This window comes from Chrysochloris asiatica, unplaced genomic scaffold (assembly GCF_000296735.1).
Source record: "Chrysochloris asiatica unplaced genomic scaffold, ChrAsi1.0 scaffold00328, whole genome shotgun sequence".
In the NCBI taxonomy this organism is placed as follows: Eukaryota; Metazoa; Chordata; class Mammalia; order Afrosoricida; family Chrysochloridae; genus Chrysochloris; species Chrysochloris asiatica.
In genome coordinates, this window is record NW_006408846.1 from 255,096 (window position 1) to 274,786 (window position 19,691).

The 19,691-nt window shown below is 36.5% G+C and overlaps 2 protein-coding genes across 2 annotated transcripts in view; both read right to left on the reverse strand.

Annotated features, from left to right (window-relative positions):
- The window catches only part of LOC102822418 (natural killer cells antigen CD94-like), a 23,482-nt gene extending 19,509 nt beyond the window's left edge, over window positions 1–3,973 (reverse strand). The window contains exon 1 of the mRNA XM_006875469.1: window positions 3,893–3,973. Within this exon, the coding sequence (XP_006875531.1) occupies window positions 3,893–3,973 (81 nt within the window). The remainder of the gene's footprint in view (window positions 1–3,892) is intronic.
- Window positions 3,974–16,756: 12,783 nt separating this feature from the next.
- Window positions 16,757–19,691, reverse strand: part of LOC102822806 (natural killer cells antigen CD94-like) — a 49,844-nt gene continuing 46,909 nt past the window's right edge. The window contains exons 6-7 of the mRNA XM_006875470.1: window positions 17,810–17,918; window positions 16,757–16,877 (exon numbers count right to left, since the gene is read on the reverse strand). Coding sequence (XP_006875532.1) covers window positions 16,757–16,877; window positions 17,810–17,918 — 230 coding nt within the window. The remainder of the gene's footprint in view (window positions 16,878–17,809; window positions 17,919–19,691) is intronic.

The following is a 19,691-nucleotide window of genomic DNA, read 5'->3' on the forward strand; positions in this document are numbered from 1 at the left end:
ACAGGGTCGCTATGGGTCGGACCCGACTCGATGGCACTTAACAACAACAACAAATCTTTACGGGAGCAGAAAGCCTCATCTTTCTCCCGCGGAACAGCTGGTAGTTTCGAACTGTTGAGCAACCATTATTGAGGGGTATTACATTTTATATACCCAAAATTATTTGTTTATAGACTTTTTCCCTCCAACAAATCAATTTTAGGTGGTCCTGCCGTTATATTAGCACACTCATGAAGACTGTTGTGATGATGTTGTTGTTGCTATTGTTAAATGCCATCAAGTTGGTTCCCAGTCATAGTGACCCTGTATAGGTTTTCTGAGGAGTGGCTGGTGAGTTTGAACTGCCGACCTTTCAGTTCAAACAGACCTAGCAATTGAGTGCTTATCCTACAGCACTCTATTGTTTTAATGAACAGTATATAATTAAATAAACAGTTTAATTAGCAATATAATGAGTCAAATTCTAAATCTGGGTGATCTTTGGATATTACAACACCACTCTTTAAACCTGGTAGAGAAGCATCACAGAATGTTGTCTAGATTAGAGAATTTACAATCATAAAATTAAAATCACTAAGGGAAGTACAGACTCATGGCAAAATGTTCACTGCTAATGATGCTTATTTTCCTTAGAGCTCTGCCTCATACTAGCCATGTTCATGAGATACCTTTCCTGGAGATACATGTTGTGTTGTTAGGTGCCATCAAGTCAGCATCATCTCATAGTAATCCTGTGTATGACACAGCCAAACACTGCCTGGTCCTCTACCATCTGCACAATTGTTGTGTTTGAGCTGTTGTTTCAGCTACTGTGCGAATCCATCAGGAAACTATCTATCTATCTATCTATCTATCTATCTATCTATCTATCTATCTATCTGTCTATCTATCTATCTACTTATCCATCCATCCATCATCTATCATCTATCTATCTATCTATCTATCTATCTATCTATCTATCATCTATCTATTTATCTATCTATATACCTACCTACTTATCCATCCATCCATCCATCCATTCATTCATCCATCATCTATCTATCTATCTATCTATCTACCTACCTACCTACTTATCCATCCATCTATCCATCCATCCATCCATCCATCCATCCATCCATCCATCCATTCATCCATCCATCATTTCTCTATCTATCTATCTATCTATCTATCTATCTATCTATCATCTATTTTTTCTATCTGTCTGTAGATATATATCACATCTTGGGGGGTGCTCATGAGAAAAATTATTCCAACGTTCATGCAGAAACACACCATGAGTACTTTCCAGAGAAGAGTAATACTGGATCACAGAGTAACAGAGTTGAACTAGAGGCTATGGAATCCTAAAATTGTAAATGAAGGAACTTTTTTTAAAGTGCATATTTAAATGATGCTCATGAATCATTTGTGTAGCATGAGCAGTAAAATTACCAGGTTCTAAGATGTTAAAGACGTCATGAAAAGGAAATTCTCACAGTTCTTCTGTAATGTGAACCCTATGATTATCACTAAAGAAGATGAGAGGACGTCTTTTTTTTTTTTAATGTTTGAACATCAAAGTCATCTAAAAAACATATTTGGAAAATATATTTTTTTAATGGGAAAAAGGTAAATCTATTTGTTATTGTTGTTAAGTGCTATTGAGTCACTTCTGACTCATGGAGACCCTGTTTGCATTTCCAAGGAGCAATTAGTGGATTGAACCACTGGCTGTTTGGTTCAGACATTTTGGTCCAGTGCTTGTCACATAGTGTCATACCAGGACTTCCTATTTAGTGTAACAAAAATTCTACACATAATTTCTTTTATTTCTAAAAAATATTCACTGTATGCCAAATACAATTTAAAGCATTTTACATATATATTGATTCATTTCACATGTCAAGTTATATTTATAAAAATGGCTTAATAAGGGATTTACTATAACTCTTCTTTATAGATGAGAAATCAGAGTTCCAGTAAAGATAAGTAACTTGTCCATACTCACTTAAATTTACAACCCAGGCAGTCTTGGTCTAAACCCACATACTTCAGTGTCCCACCCAGGTTTGCTTTGAACTATTCCAACATCTTACTCTCCAATGTTCCAGTGCCATGAGGTCTTTGAACATGATTGCAGCTCTTCTGCACATGCAATATCTGAGGAGACTTCCAAAAGTTAGTGGAAAGATTTCATTATCTTATAGTTCCATTTTTCCACAAACTTTTTTAAGCCCCTTCATGTTTTGAATCAAGTCCAATATTTTGTGTCTGTAGATTTTATGTAGATTTGTATCTTCTTTTCTTTTGCACAGAGTTGTTGATCTTACCACCTCTCATTTCTGTGTTTCTCATCCCTGCCTCATTAAATCTGCCAGGACAGGTAAATGTAGACAAAAGGTAGACAAGAGTATATTACAGTTGCGGTTATATGTTCATGCCCAAACATACATACACACACTCCTAAAGATCAAAAAGATATAATTAGTTTATTTTTCCATTTATTTTATATGTACACACAATCCCTACATGCACTCATACATAGATACCTGTGCTCTAAAACTTTCTCACCTGGTCTAAACCCACATACTTCAGTGTCTCACTCAGGTTAGCTTTGGACTATTTCAACATCTTACTCTCCAATGTTCCAATGCCATGAGGTCTTTGAACATGATTGCAGCTCTTCTAATAAACCTTATTTTTACTGAGATGTTAATTACTATAAATTGTTTATTTTGTTATTCCATTCAGATAGTATTCTGATATATCAACTAATACTTTTTTGTCCTCGTGGAAATTTTGAATGAGGGTTAGATAGGTAGACAGGAAGTCTTGGTACAAAGAGCTTGAATCTATGATTTATTTTGTTGTTTTTAACTGCTGTCAAGTTAGGTATGACTCATAGGGACACTGAAGAGGGTTTCTGGGTCTGTAAATCTTTCCAGAGCCAGAAAGCCTCATTTTCTCCCATGAAATGTCTAGTGGGCTAGAAGTGCTAACCTTGTGATTCACACATCAGTGAGTTTTGTACAGAGTCACTGTTCTCCCCAATCTAGGATATAGAATCTGTAAATACAACCTACCACTTATCCCATTATAAAAACACAGTCCAAAATAAGTTTTGCACATTTTTGTTGGTTTATTAGCTTTCTTGCTTGCTTATTTTAGCACTTTAATATTCCTTTGAAGTCTCTCAGTGGTACAAACAGTTATCAAAATTGACTGCTAATAAAAAGGCTGGAGGTTCACATCCATCCAGAGCTGTCTTGGAAGAAAGGTCTACCAACCAACTTCCAAAGCCTGAGCCCTATGCAGTAGTTCCACTCTGACCCATGTGGGGCACCATGAGTTGGATGCAACTTGAAGACAACTGTTTTTTTGTTTAATATTGTCATAGATAGATAAGATAGATTTATCATTTTTAAGATGGGCTTTTCATTAAAAAAATAAACAAACAAACAAAAACAAGAACTGTGGATTGAGTTCTCTATTTTTATGAAGTCAAAACTTTTTAAATTTGTGTCCATTGTGAGTATATAGTTATTTTTATTCAACTACAAAAAAAATATTTTTTCTGAAGAATATGAACAAGTAAATTCTTTCATCTAGCAGTAATGCAAAGCAAAGTTGAGAGAAATGACATTTGTAATCTATCATTTGTTTGATTTGAAGTCTATCCTCTCAAGGTTTTAGTGTTGTACAATGCAGACATAGCAGAAGATTGCCTAATTTTGCTCACATATTGCTTGTTCTAAATATAGTTTAACAAAATATAAACTTAGATATTTGCTTTTGAGTTTTCTTTTGGGATGTGTGGTGCAGTGAATTACTTGATATTGTCTTTATAGCCATAGTCCTCATTTTGTGATGTCTTGCTAAGCTTAATCTCTTTGTCTGTGGTTGCACCACTCACCTGAGAATTTGTCACATTGCATGTTGCTGTGACGCTGGAAGCTATGCCACCAGTATTTTCAACATGACAAGAGTGATCCATGTTTCACAGGTTTTAGCTGAGCTTCCTGACTAATACAGATTAGTAAGAAGGAGAAGCGAACTACTTCTGGATGTTCAACCACAGAAAACGTTTTGAATAGCAATGGAACAGTATCAGACATAATGTCAGAAGAGGAAAACATTTTCAATAGTACCAAAATATTGTCAGATATAGTGTCAGAAAATGAGTCCTTCAGGCTGGAAGACACTCAAAATGTGATTGGGGAAGAGCTGCTTCCTCAAGCAGAGTTGACCATGATGATGCTAATGGAACACAACTCAAAATAAGGAGAAACAGCCACAAACATTCATTAATAATCAGGACATGGAATGTATGAAGTATGAATCTAGGAAAATTAGAGGTTGTCAAAAATTAAATGGAACATATAAAGACTGATATTGTAGGCATTAGTGAGATGAAATGGACTGATACTGGCCATTTTGAATCTGACAATCATACAGTTCACAATGCCAGGAATGACAAAATGAAGAGGATTTGAATCACATTCATCATGAAAAACAACATTTCAAGATCTATCTTCAAGTATAATTTTTCTCTGTGATAGGATAATATCCAAACAGCTACAAGGAAGAAGAGTTAATACCACTATTATTCATATTTTTGAATGAACCACTAAAGTCAGTGATTATGAAATTGAAGAATTCTGCAAACTTCTTCAGTCTAAAATCGATCAAACATGCAATGGAGATATATTCATTGTTACTGATGACTGGAATTTAAAGGTTGGAAACAAAGAGGAAGAATGAGTAGTTGGAAAATACGATCTAGGTGTTAGAAATGATGCTAATGACAGAAGTTTGTCTGATAATAACAAATTGAATGACAGAATTTTGTAAGATCAATAATTCTATGAAAATACTTCATTTAAAAATTACATAAAAGAAGATTATATACATGAAATTCGCCAGAGGGAATACACAGAAATCAAATTGACTACATTTATGAAAAGAGACTTTGGTAAAATCCGTTATCATCAGTCAAAATTGATGACTCTGAAACAGATCATCAATTGCTCATTTGCAAGTTCAGGTTGAAGCTGAAGAAAATTGAAACAACTACACAAGGGCCAAAATATGATCTTGAACATATCATATCTGAATTTAGAGATCATCTCAAGAATATATTTGATGCATTAGACACTAATGACTGAAGACCAGAAGAGTTGTGGGACGACATCAAGAATATCATACAGGACTGAATCTTGCTCTCCAACGTAGAGAAACTAAAATAAAAGGAAGAAATGAGGAAATGAAAGAGCTGTACAGAAAATAACCATTTACATGTGCATTGAAGATCAATTTTTAAAAGTCCTTTTCCTAATAGTCATTATTAAGTACTTCATTATTCTCTTTTTGAGGGTGTGCATGTAAGCTGATTCTTTGAAAAGTCTCTGAGTGTGTTAAAGAAGGGGTGGTCAGATTTAAATTATTCATTCTAGTCTTTTTCATTTTAGTTCATTGACTCAGAAGAAAAAGTTAGCAAAGACATATCCAACTAAATAATTCTAGGTTCAGTTATGAATATATACATGAATCTATACACATGTAACCTGCATTGAGTTTCCAAGGAATGACCGATGAGTTTGAACCACCAACCTGTGGTTCAAACCAATCTTGCGGTCCACTCTTGGTGTGACATTGTGGGATAAAACACTGGACCGCATGGATGCATGGGTTTATTCTAAGCAAAACATCTTTGAACAAGTCTCTGTAATTGATGGGTGGTTACAGACAAGGTCTCTCACTCATACAAGCTCCTTAGGGTGCTTTCCAAAAAAAGCCCTAATCAAAACAGCTGCTTCTGAGATAATCTGTTGGCCAGTTAAATTCAAGGCAGGGAGATCAGCTCAGAAGGTTATGACAACTGTTTATATATATATATGATTCCAAAAAGATCATCTTTAAAAATCTCAAACAGCACAGGGAACCACATAGACTTATTATGAAGATGTTTTAAGAAAATTTAAAACAGCGTTGGTGAGAAAAAGACTAGGAAAGTTGCACTGAGGAGTTTTTTGGGGTTTTTTTTTTACATAAAAGTAATGTGTCTATTCATTCTTGGAGACTAGCAAGGAATATCCTGTGAGACTTTTATTAGGAAACCTTACCCATCCACCCTCAAGGTCAGCAGTTTGAAACTACCAGCTGGTCTGCTGGAGAAAGATGAAGCTTTCTGTTCCTGTAAAGATTTACAGCCTCAGAAACCCTGTACAGAGTCACTATGAGTTGAAACCGACTCCATAGCCTATAACCACCACCATCACACATTTACAATACAGTGCTTGTCTTTCCCCTTCAGACTTCTTTTTCTTTCCCAAACTCAAAAACATTTAAAAGAAGCGTGATTCGTGTTCCTCTAGGATACCAAAAAGGAGCTCTGATAGTATAGTGGTTACAAGTTGGGCTGCTAACCTCCAGGCCAAGAGTTTAAAACTACCAGCAGCTCCACAGGAGAAAAATGAGACTTTCTGCTCCTGTAAAGATTTACAGCCTCAGAAACCCTATGCAGGGTCACTATAAGTTAGAACCGATTTCCTGGCACACTACCACCACTTTCACCAGGATACCAAAAAGGAGCCCTGGTGGCACAGTGGCTTAATTTTTGGGCTATTAACAGAAAGATTGGCAGTTCAAAACTACTCTCCATTATCAGGAGAAAGATGAAGCTGTCTGTTCCTAGGAAGATTGATAGGCACAGAGATCATATGGGATAGTGTTACTCTGTCTTATAAAGTCTAAATCAACTTGATGGCAATAGGTTTGGGTTTGGTTTTAAGATGTCCAAACTGCTTTTGATGTAAATGGAAGAGCACAAAATTCTTTGTGAAAGAGTTGTTGTTGTTTTTGTTGTTGTTAAGTGCCATCGAGTCAGTTCCGACTCATAGGGACTCTGTAGAGGGTTTCCAAGGAGCGACTGGTGAGCTTGAACCGCTGGTCCTACAGTTCAAACGGCTTTGTAGTCTGGCGCATTAACCCACAGTGCCACACCAGTGGAAGGGTTAGAGAGATGGAAATATCACCTTTAGAAATGTGAAGACTTAACAGAGGCTCTCTTAAGAAAAAAACAGCTTCACGTATTAAGATTTTTGTTTACTAAAGATTTCTATAATTTATAGCAGTACTTTCTGATTTATCATTGTATTTGTGTGCCCCGGGGAACAACAACAAAAAAAATCAAACCTCACAGCTATAAAGTTAATTCTGGCTCACAGGAACCCTATCTAGTGTTTCCAAGATTGTAAATCTACCAAAGCAGACACCCTCATCTCTATCCTGAGGAACCACACGTGGGTTTGAACTACTGGCCATCCAGTGCTCATTGGACAGCACCACCAGGGCTTGTGTATGCATCTGTATAGTCATATGTATGTAGAATTCGTTTTTAATTTCTTTCTTTAATTCTCTGAAAACTGCAAGCCCAGATTAATCCCTTTGGATGCATGCTGTTGTTGTGTGCATCGAGTAGGTTCCAATTCATGGTGATCCTGTATAGTGTTTCTGAGAGTGGCTGGTGGCTTTGAACTGGTAGTCTTGTGGTTAGTAGTCCAAAGCTTATTCTGTAGCACCACACATGGGTTCTTTTTATGCATAGACATTTGAATTGCTTCTGAATACCCGCCATTCATCTCCACCTGTAGCAGGTATTGTCATTAAGTCATCTATAGTCATTGAAACTCTAGTAGATGAATAGTTGCATCTCAGTGTCCAGGTAATTTTTTTTTGTCTCTGAGACTGCTGAAAATCTTGCAGCTCTCACAAATAGCAGTCTGGAGATGCTGAGAAATTATCACCTGCAATGGGGCCTCAATCAATGAACCAGGATTTGGTGTAATGAAACAATCCTGAACCAAAGATGATGCAATTCTGAACCATTTCCAAAAGTTAATGTCCTAATGACACTCTAGGATATGTACTGGACTACTAATAGAAAAGTCAGTGATTCAAACCCTCAAACCACTCCTCAGAAAATCTATACAGGGTGGCTATGAGTTGGAACCAACTTAACAGCACTGAACACCACCACAACCACCTTTATTTCATGTACTTCCTAAATAAACTATCTTCACTCATATCCTTTCTAAGGGTCAAAGAGAATCTAGACAAAAAGTCTTCCAAAATATTCAACTTTACTAACACAAATTTGTGTTTGAAAAGTTATTATCCTTTCCAAAGATGCAGACCAGCACTCTCATCTCTCTTTCAGAGTTCACTCCTCCTCTAGTGACCACTACTGGGCATCATGGTCTTGTCGTTCCTGTAATTTACTACCTCTCCTCTGCACTTGTTCAAGACAAGGGGAGATCACAGTAACTAAAGTGTCACTCAAATCTAAGCAAAGTCCTGGGAAAAGAAAACTGAGGTCAACTTAAGACATGCACAGTGTGATCTAATATCTTTTCACTGCCTGGATATTTATAACAATGTGTTTAAGAGCACAGTAACAGTGCCTATACCAATAGTCTCAAAGCAGAAATTTATTTTGATCTCAGTATTTGGAAATTTTTTTCAGTCTCTGAGTGAAAAGGAAATTGTTATCTTTGGGCTGCGAATTATTCTTTCCTGGTAAGCTAGGGAATGGAACCCTGGAAAGAAAAGATAGGCTGTAACATGGTTAAGTGTCTTTGTATACATGCCAATAACAGGCCTACTAGCAAACACTAGTTGAATAAGCTATCTATTATTCTCATTTAGGGAATGCTTTAAGCATGTATCTAACCCTTTTTCAGTGATTGTTTATGGGAGAAAAATACTGGAATCTATGGGTTTCTAGAGCATGGCACCCTGCAAGATGCATTGTAATTATATAACAGCTGTTCCGCGGGAGAAAGATGAGGCTTTCTACTCCCATAAAGATTTACAACCCCGGAAACCCTGTATAGGGTCGCTATGGGTCGGAACCAATTCGATGGCACTTAACAACAACAACAAGCCATCAAAGGATCCCTGATGTGGCACTGTAAGATAAGCACTGGACTACAAGCCACAAGGTTGGAAGTTCATGCCCAAGCTGCTCCTTGAAAGGCCTATACAGAGTTGCTATGAGTCAGAATTAACAAGTGTAACATGGAAATCTGCTTAACCTACACACCTTCATTTATAGACTTCTTATGTGACACTCTTATCTGGGCCAGAGTTTGATCTAAGGAGGATTCAATGGCAAGCCCAGACTTCTCACTGCTTTGTCTGTACTTCACAAATATAGTATCACTGGAAATGCTAGTGATAAAGTCCATTCCTTAATTGTAGGTAATCCAGATATCCCTTGGTACTTTGCGTATCCACACATGGCATATGATTTCCCCAGCTTGTGATTGAATCTCTGTCTAATTTGTTCTTTGAGTAACTCAGTTCTTTGAGTGATTAGGTTTAGAGCACATCCAACACTGATATGCCCCAGTAACAAAATAAAAACAATTCTCAAACAGGATTACTTCCACGGAATAAGGATAATATCCAACAGATATTTTTGGATGGGAGAGCGAGGGGTGGTGGCACAATTAAATCCACAATATGAAAGAATTGGTAAGCTTTATTTGCGTATAATGAGAAATATGTATAATTTACAAACCACTTACCATTCAACTCTACTTGCAACAGAGGTTGATATTGTCCCCCTCATACAAACTTTGGATGAACTTTGGCAGACTCATGAATTTGTGTATTTGGAGTCTTTTTTCTCCTAGAACTACAGAAAGCTTCATAATTTCACTTGAGTATTGTTGTTGTTGTTAAGTGCCATCGAGTCAGTTCGACCCATAGCGACCCTGTACAGGGTTTCCGAGGGTGTAAATCTTTACGGGAGTAGAAAGCCTCATCTTTCTCCTGTGAAGCAGCTGGTAATTTCGAACCGCTGACCTGAAGGTTCGCAGCCCGATTCGTAACCACTACGCTACCAGAGCTCCGTAGATCTCAGGATTTAATATCAGGTTTTGAGGGGAAAAGCATGAAAAATGTATTCCTCATCACAGAGAGTAAGAAGTGAATCCCTGATCTGAGTGAAAGGTGACTTAGTGTGATGGTGGAAGAGGGTAGAAAGATAAGAGAGAAAGCTTACTTTAGAGAGAAAGAAATTGAGTCCCACCGATGTAAAGAAACCATGTTATAAGAAGAGAGCTACAATGGCTGACACTATTCATCCCTTGGAACCAGCACTTCCCTTCATCAATATCCTGAATCAAAATGGGAGGTGAGTAAATATTTGAAGACAACTTATGCTCTCATAGGTGGAGCTTATGCATTTCCTGTGCCCAAGGAATATTTTAGCTATTATTCTTATCGGTATCTGGAGACAATTCTTCTTTGAAAGTATATATTACTTGTCCTATTTAACACTATCTAGACAACTCTGTCCTTGACATGATTCAAAATTCTTGTGACAGAAAACAACAACAACATCAACAACAACAACAAAAACCCAGTAATGTGGAGCCCTAATTTTAATGTGAAAAACAATATTTCTGAATCTTTGTTTAGTTAAACCAAAGAAGTCAGATTTATTCTTGGCTGAAAGTGTAATACCCTCCATTATCCTTAAATACAATGATGATGAAAGAAAATCCAGAACACAAATCATTTGTCCCTTGGGGCAAGATCAAGGAGAAAACTATTTATTTTCATCACCAGTCTTTCTCTACTATAGATTTTTAAAGCATGTGCATGTTTTCCATTGATTAAAAAATAGAAAGGAAACACAAAATCAGTTTTAACAGCAAAGTTGGTGGTTCAAACCCATCAGTCACTCTTCAGAAACACTATACAGGATTGCTATGAGTTGGAACCAAACGATGGCACTTAACAACAACAAAGAAGCATAATATATAACTTATTTTCATTTGCACATAAGTTTTTAAACATGGTGTTTTCTAATTTGTGTCTCTTACCAAATAAATTTTTTCTGATAATCTTCATCTTCTTTGAAAGTGAAATTTGTTCAGGTTTCCCAGTCACATTGTAATTGGAACTTGAGAAATGCAGTGTTTTGTTTTGTTTTCTGCAATGGTATGTTGTAAATGAAACAAAAAATCATATGTGCATTGATTTTATTATGAAATATAAAATTAGATTAAATACAGACTTTAACTCAAGTTTAAAATACATGTGCAGTATTATCAGAAAAGTGAATTGTTTAATATTTAAGAAAAGTGTTTTTGCATTTATATAAAAAATAGAAAAAGATAGATAAGTGTTCCTTTATTAATAAAGAAGAGGAAGCAAGAAATAACTAGGAGAGAAAAAAAAAGTGCTGAATTCACTTGAATTCATTAAAGGATAGGTTATTTTGCTTTGGGTAAAATCTGGAAGCAATCCATGTGAAACTTGGTTTCAAACAAGTAGCTAAGGACCTTCACTTAGCCACAGGGTTCAGGACCAACCTGAGTCAGGAAGACCACCCAACCTTACTCCTATTTCAGAATGGGAAATATATTGAAAGAATCTCCGATGTTCAGCCACAGAGTGGAAAAAGAACACTGAAATAATTTCAAATTTGTAAGGAGAGAAGATCATAATTTAGGATAGTACTGTTGTTGTTGTTTCTTGTTGAGTGCTGTCAAGTTGGTTCTGATTTAGAGTAACCCTTTATGGGTTTCAGATGCTGCAAATGTTGGTGGGTGCAGAAAGCCTCATTTTTTCTCCCATGGAGCAGGTGGTGAACTCCAATCACCATCCTCGTAATTTGCATTCCAGCGCTTATCCTAAATATAGTCTACGTTGTTGCTGTTGTTGTTAAATGGCTTTTGAGCAACCCTTTAAAATGTTTCTGAGGAGCAGCTGGTGAGTTTGAACTGCTTACATTTTGGTTCAAACCTACCTTGCTGTTGAGTACTTATCCTGCAGCACCATGCCAGGATTCCAAGTGTACATATAGCCCTACAATAATGTGGATGTAGTTTATTTTTATTTTATTTGTGTTACTTAAATTTGTGTTCAGAGGATTTGCAAGTGCTAAAGCATGGGAGGAATCCTGTTGTGGCACTGTAAGATAAGCACTGGACTGCTCACCTCAAGGTCATTGGTTCGAACCCACCAGCCACTCTTCAGAAACCTGATACAGGGTCCACATGAAACAGAACCAACTTGACAGCACTTAAAAACAAAAACATCAAGTCATGGGGGGGAAAGTAAAATTCATCAGAGTTTTAAAAAATATATTTGAAAATCAGGATTTTCTTCTAGACTTCCTAATCTGTCTTATCCTAGACGCTCCACTGAAACCATCCACCCTGGGTGAACCTGCTGGTATTTAAAGTACCAGGGCTTAGATTCCAGCATCAAAGCAACACACCAGGTATCACAGTATATCAAACTGACATATATGTGGTGGACTTGAGAGGAGAGATTAGTAGTAGGAAAATTTGCCCTAGGTGATGAAAACAATGCTGGTGATAGCATGATAGAAATTTGCAAGAGAAATGACTTCTTTATTGTAAATATTTTTTTCCAGCAATATAAATGGTGTTCGTACTTATGGAAGTCATCAGATGGAATACATAGGAATCAAATGAACTACATTTGTGGGAAGCTCAATATTATCAGCCAACACAAGGCCATAAACCGACAGTGAAATAGACCATCAATTGCTCCTATTCAGGCTGAAGTTGAAAAAAACTAAAACAGCCCCACAAAAGCGAAAATATATATTGAGTATTTGTTGTTGTTAAGTGCCGTCGAGTCGGTTCCGACCCATAGCCACCCTATACAGGATTTCCGAGGGTGTAAATCTTTATGGGAGTAGAAAGCCTCATCTTTCTCCCGCGGAGTAGCTGGTAGTTTCGAACTCTTGGCCTTAAGGTTCACAGCCCGATTCGTAACCACTACGCTACCAGAGCTCCTTATATATTGAGTATATCTCACCTAAATTTAAAGACCATCTCAAAAACAGATTAGATATGTTAGACGTTAATGAGTGAAGATGAAGTGTTGTGAGATGACATAAAATATCATCCATGACAAAAGCTAATAAAGGTGATTTAAAAAGACAGGAAAAAGGAAATGACCAAAGTGGATGTTGTAAGAGACCCTGAAATTTGCTGTTGAGCATAGAGAACCTAAAATAATTAGAAGAAATGATGAAATAGAAAAGTTGAGCAGGGATTTTCAGAGGGCAGCTAGAGGAGACAAAATAAAGTATTATAATGAAATGTGCAAAGACCTGGAGTTAGAAAACCAAAGAGGAAGAACATGCTCAGCATTTCTCAAGCTGAAAGAAATGAAGAAAAAATTCAAGCCTCCATTTGCATTACTGATGGATTTTGTGGGGCCCTGGTGTGGTGCTCTAGGATAAGCACTGGACTGCTAACTGCAAGGTTGGCAGTTCAAACCCAGAAGCCACTCTTTGAACACTCTATACAGGGTCACTCTGAGTCAGAACCAACTCAGTAACACTTTACAAGAAAAACAATGGGCAGGATGTTGACTGATGGAAGCAGCATCAAAAGAAGATGGAAACGGTCACTGAGGAGACATAGCAGTGTTGCCGCCACATCAAGGGTTTCTGGCTCTTTTCTCTTCACCTTAAATTCAGGTGTCTTTTATGAATAATCAAAAGCAGCAAAACCCAATGCTATCAGGCCAGCGTTTTAAAACTAGAAAAAGAGATGAAAAAGAGAGGTTTGACCCTACTCAATTTCAAGACTGTATTATTCAAGGCTTAACTGAGTGATGGTGTGGCGCTGTGGTCTAATGCATCAGACTGCAAAGTCGTTTGAACTACATGGTCGGTGGTTCAAGCTCACTAGCTTCTCCTTGGACACCCTATACAGGGTCTCTATGGGTCAGAATCAACTCAATGGCACTTAACAACAACAACTGAAACTGGTACTGATTTAGAAGCAGTATCTAGCTTTCTTGGTGATTCTGGAAAAAAACTTGACTACTGCCGATATGCAGATGCACTCTTAGGCATTCTGGTGGTTGATCCATTTAAGGGTATAATTTTATATGTCAAGGAGGAGATGAAAAATAACAACATACCAGAACCAGTTGCCATTGGAATAATCTGGTCCAGTGTAATGAGTACTGCGGAATGGAATAAAAAAGAGGAGCTTGTAGCACAGCAAGCCATCAAGCACTAGAAGCAACACAGCCCTCTACTTGCTGCCTTCACTACTCAAGGTCAGTCAAAGCTGACTCTGTTACTGAAGATTCATGAGTATTGCTAGGACAACATTCATTTCATGAAAGCCTTCCAGAAAATAGTGGTGCTTTTTTTATAAAGCTGAAGTCCTGAGTGAAGAGCCCATTCTGAAGTGGTATAAAGATGCACATGTTGCAAAGTGGAAAAGTGTCTCCCTTGAGCAAATGAAAAGTGTGTGGAGGGGCTTAAAAAAAAATGCTGAAGAAGGGTACTGAATTTTGTAACTTCACTCTCAGCAAAGCAAATAGCAGTTGTAGATACAATGCCAATGTCACATGTGTCCTGTTTCTTACATTTTCCTGTCTCCCTATATCAAGCATGATAAAAGGACTTTCATGGCAAATTTTATTTTAATTGATTCTATAGTTACTGGAAATGTTGGGTTTAATTTCTAAAACCATGTTTTAACTAGCTACAGGAACTATAGATTTGAATCTAATGTTGTATTAGTCTTTACACTTCTCTTCTACCTCCTATATTTTCTACTGTAATAATGTAATTTAAGGCCTTCCACAATGAACAGGTTCACTTTATTCCCTGGGTTTTCTATATAAACAGTTTTCAAAATGTAATTTGGTTTAACACAATTTGTTATAAAAATTCTGCTTGCAAATTAAACTGTAAAAGCATGCAACGTCTCAAAAGACAGTGATTTGTGTGATGATTTGATAGGAAATGAAAAGGTGGCATATTTTAAGCCCAGATCCCTATTCATTGGTGGAAACTTCATGTATAATAATTGAATTTATTGACATGAATTTTGAGTGTTTGGGCCACTGATTGCATGTTAGCATATGTTAGCATATTTTCTTGCATTTTTAACCCAGATGTCCTTAAGTTCTCTTGTTTGCTCACTGGTTTTCATTCCTTCGTGAGATCTTTGGGAAATCATTTGTGACAGAGGTGTGGTGGAAAGAAGAAAAATTGAGGTTTTTTCCCACTGAGTAACTTCTGCATTGGGTTAATATCTTTCCAGGCAAACCAAATGGTTATTCTTTTCATATAACTATTTTCAAAAGTACTTAAGAAAACTTGTCATTCCAAGTAATACACTTAGATTGATAAGGACTGGTGAGAGAGTGCAAATAAGCGAATGACTGGTGTTCTAAACCATGTGAAAATGTCACATGATCAGCATGTTCTAACTGAGACTCTAAATATCACTTGTATTTCCTATTGGCTTAGAGTATTTATTGTAAAGAATGAAGTGCAATGAGGATCTATTTCACTTGGTCATACAGAACTGGCTTCAGTGTCTTAATATTTTCTGTTCATGATTCAAGCATCTGACTATATACAGGCTCTTGTTGCCATTTTTTAAATTGCCATGAGCCAAATATTTCTTCTGTATGCTTGATCCATCGATTTTAATGGCTTCTTTTAAATCAGCTTTTACTTGCTGCTACCCATTGTAGTCGTTAGAAAACAAAATGTGACCACAATTTTGGGGGTGAGAGAGATGTAAGGTTTTCTTACTGGTGAAAAAAATTACCCTGAAATAATGCCACCATAGACTGAGTAGAAATTGCCACTTTCTAAGGTGCAATTTTTTTTTTTTTTTATGAGCCAAGAGTGTGGTATTTAAAAGTTCATCTTGAAGGAATAACATGAAATATAATTTGAAATAAAGGTATAGTTGCCTTATAAAGAAGAGTATTATAAATGGGGTGAATTTGTTGAATGAATAACTGATAGTGTTCCTGCACAAACAAAATATATTCACTAGGTTTCCACATAGTCTGCTTTTACTTTGTAATTTGTAGTCCTTAAAATACTTATTTTTTTAAAATAAAGTACATCTTTACACTTAAAAAAAAAAATAGGTGGAAGGAATACACAGAATAATAATAATAAAGGTCAATATTCAATAATTTCAAGAGGTACCATATGACCAAGAACTGATGATATTAAAGGAAGAAGCACAATCTATACGGAAGTCATTGATGAAAAACAAGGCTCCAGGAATGATAGAATACAAATTGAAATCTTTCAACAAACCAATGCAGCACTGGAGGTGCTCATTTGTCATACTGCAATGTAATAGCTAAAGCCTTCCATTTATTCTGCAGAATCTAGGTGCATTAATGAAGGCACATATATGTGCTCCCCTCTTAATGATACATATGACAATACTGACCTATAAGACTTTCATCTCTAATTTGATGTTCCTGTAAATAAAAATCTAGAAAAAGCTAAGAAAGGGCATTAACATTTTAATTTTATTCTCAAGAAAATGAGGTGAGGATGGGAATTTACATGCCACACCAAGGTTGGCACACTATAAATATAATGAAATATTTAAATGAAGTTGATATATTATTTAATGTTATGTCAAATTTATTTAAATTTCTACAGAGAAAATTTATAAACATACAGCTACATTAAATTTGATATTAAAATATATCCAATAAAACAAAACCATAAAATTATTTAAATGGATGCTGTAAATTTTCAGGTACATACATAGAAATCCCATCAACTTTAAAACAATATGATTGCAAAGATATGGAAATTTCATGATAAATCACAATAGTCAGCATTTTACAGTAGATATTTAGTAATAAAATGTGATAAAGTTGCCATTTTTAGCATTGCACCCTGCCCCATAACCCATGAAACATAAAACATTTACATAGGCCATTTCTTACAAATATAATGATTTTTCATCTTACAGGTTTCACTCAAAGTATCTCCCCTTGGATTAAACGAAATACATTTCTCTGGATTTAAATTTTGAAATGATGGAAATCTGTAATGAAGAAGAAAAAGGTTGACATATAAGAAAAGGAAATGAGAATATGAAGGGATGATTTTTAAATTAAATAATAGAATTTTAAATTAATTAAATAAGATATTAATATATTGAAGCATTCATTTTTTTTTATATATACAATAACCACAATTTTCAGGATTTCAGAGTACAATGCTACAGAAAATTGAGTTATTTCCTCAATAATCAATAACACTGAGGCCAGGAATGTGTTTGTCTTGCCTTTGCTGATTTTTTCTTTTAATAGTCTTAATGAATTTGGATGCTTTGGGTTGGGTTAAAATGGTATTCTGTTTGCCTAATAATCCCTTTTCTGTAATCGCATACTCTAGAAGGTAGTGGTGGTGGTTATGTGCTGTGGAGTCGGTTCCAACTCATAGTGACCCTGCACAGAGTTTCCGAGGCTGTAAATATTTGCAGGAGCAGAAAGCCTCATCTTTCTCTTGAGGAACAGCTGATAGTTTCGAACTGCTGACCCTGAAGTTAGCAGCCCGATTCGTAACCATAGTTTACCCTTATTGTATTGCTTCCAGGTGGTACCACTAAGATTTAAGCACTCTATAAACACGGAGTCCTGGTATGGCGCTGTGGGTTAATGCACCAGACTGCAAAGCCATTTTAACTGCAAGGTAGGCAGTTGAAGCTCACCAGTCAGTCTTCAAAAACCCTATACAGGGTCAATATGGGCCGGAACTGACTCAACAACACTTAACAGCAACAAAAATAAACACACAGTGGCAGCAGTGATAGGCTGAGGCAAAGCAATGGTTGTGAGGTTGACCCAGGACCGGGCAGTGTTACATTCTGTTGTACATAAGGTCACTATAAGTCAGTACCGACTCAATGGAACCTCATAACAACAACATACATACATGAAGGACAGAAAAGTTACCAGACTACCTAAAACTTACAGATTCCTGGAGAGGGCAGAGCCATCTTCCCATAACCAAGTGCCATTTGATTTATTATAAGACAGTCCAACCCAGTAAAAAATTTGACCGTGTTTCCAAAAGTCCTGCATAGAAACAGAGGTAGACATATTAACCTAATTTGAATCTACTTGAGGATGAATGTACTTCACATTTGGCCTATCAATCACACAGACGAAAATTCTCTTTAATTTCTAATCTGAAAATCCTCTTTAATTTCTAATCCTCTTTAATTTCAAATCTATTATAGACATATTAACCTAATTTGAATCTACTCGAGGATTAATGTACTTCAGATTTGGCCTATCAATCACACAGACGAAAATCCTCTTTAATTTCTAATCTGAAAGGTATAGTCACAGGGCTCAGATTTCTGATTGATCAGACCCATTCATTTATGGAAAAAAAATCTCACTTCATTATGAAATGAAACATGTTGTAAAGAGATTAAGAACTTTCAAGAAACAACTTCTTCATAAGGGATCACCACTTAGATTTGATTTCAAATCAACAGTACTTTAAAGTATAAATTTCATGGGTATAATTTACCAAGCTTATACTCAGCACAGGTTTTATATACAGATGGTGGATTGGGTAGACGTGCAGTGAGGAGCTCTGTCACCAACAACACAGTATACCAGACCAAATAGGCTCAAGGGATGGTGCTAGAACTCAGAACCACATATAAACCACATATAAAGGAATATAAGATTGGAAGGCTTATAACTAAAGTAATTTGTAGTAGAATCAAGAAATCCATTGCTTTCTAACTCAAGATGCTCAGCTACTCCCAGAGCTGCCATCTTGGGAGAGACCAAGTGGGGGAAGGATCAGAGCAGCCACGAATGCCTGAAAGAACCGCGAAGATACAGGTATACACATTCATTTTTTTGTATCTGTTCATTGGTCTCTCGCTGTCTGCGCACCTTTATTTTGGTAACTGGAGGGGATGCCTGAGCGAATGGATACCCAACTCCCACCACTGGATGGTTCTATTACCCATTTGCACAGATCTCAAAATTTAAAGTGACAGTTTCCACTTAAAACCAAACAACCACCACTCGTCTGTCAGTGTGTCATACTGTGGTGGCTGGTGAGCTCCTGTGAGTCTGAAAGCTAAGCCACCGGTATTTTAAATACCAGCAGGGTCACCTATGGTGGACAGGTTTCAGATGAACTTCGAGACAAAGGCAGACTAGGAAGAAAGAGTGACAAAATACTTCAGAATCTTTAGTCACAGAAAACCTTATGAATATCAGAGAAACACTGTCAGATAGAGTGCCGCAGAATGAGCCCTCAGATTGGAAGGCACTCAAAATGCGAATGGCGAAGAGCTGCCTCCTTAAAGTAGAGTTCATTGTGATAACGTAAATGGAGTAAAACTCATGGGAGAAAAACACGCGGGACCTTCATTTGTTAATGGGGCAGAACTCAAAATGAAGAGAAACAGCTGTAAACATCCACTGAAAATCAGAACATGGAATTATGAAATATGAATATGGGAAAATTGGAAGTTGTCAAAAATGAAATGGAATGCATGAACATTGATATCTTAGGCATTAGTGAGCTGAAATGGACTGATATTGGAAATTTTGAATCTGACAACCACATGGTCTATTATGCTGGGAATGACAAATTGAAGAGGAATGGTGTTGCATTCATCATCAAAAAGAACATATCCAGATCAGTCATGAGGTACAACGCTATCTATGATAGGATAATATCTATGCATCTACTAGGAAGCCCAGTTAATACCACTATTATTCAAATTTATGCACCAACCACTAAAGCTAGTGAAGAAAAAATAGAAGAATTCTACCAACTTCTTCAATTTGAAATTTGTCAAACATGCAATCAAGATGTA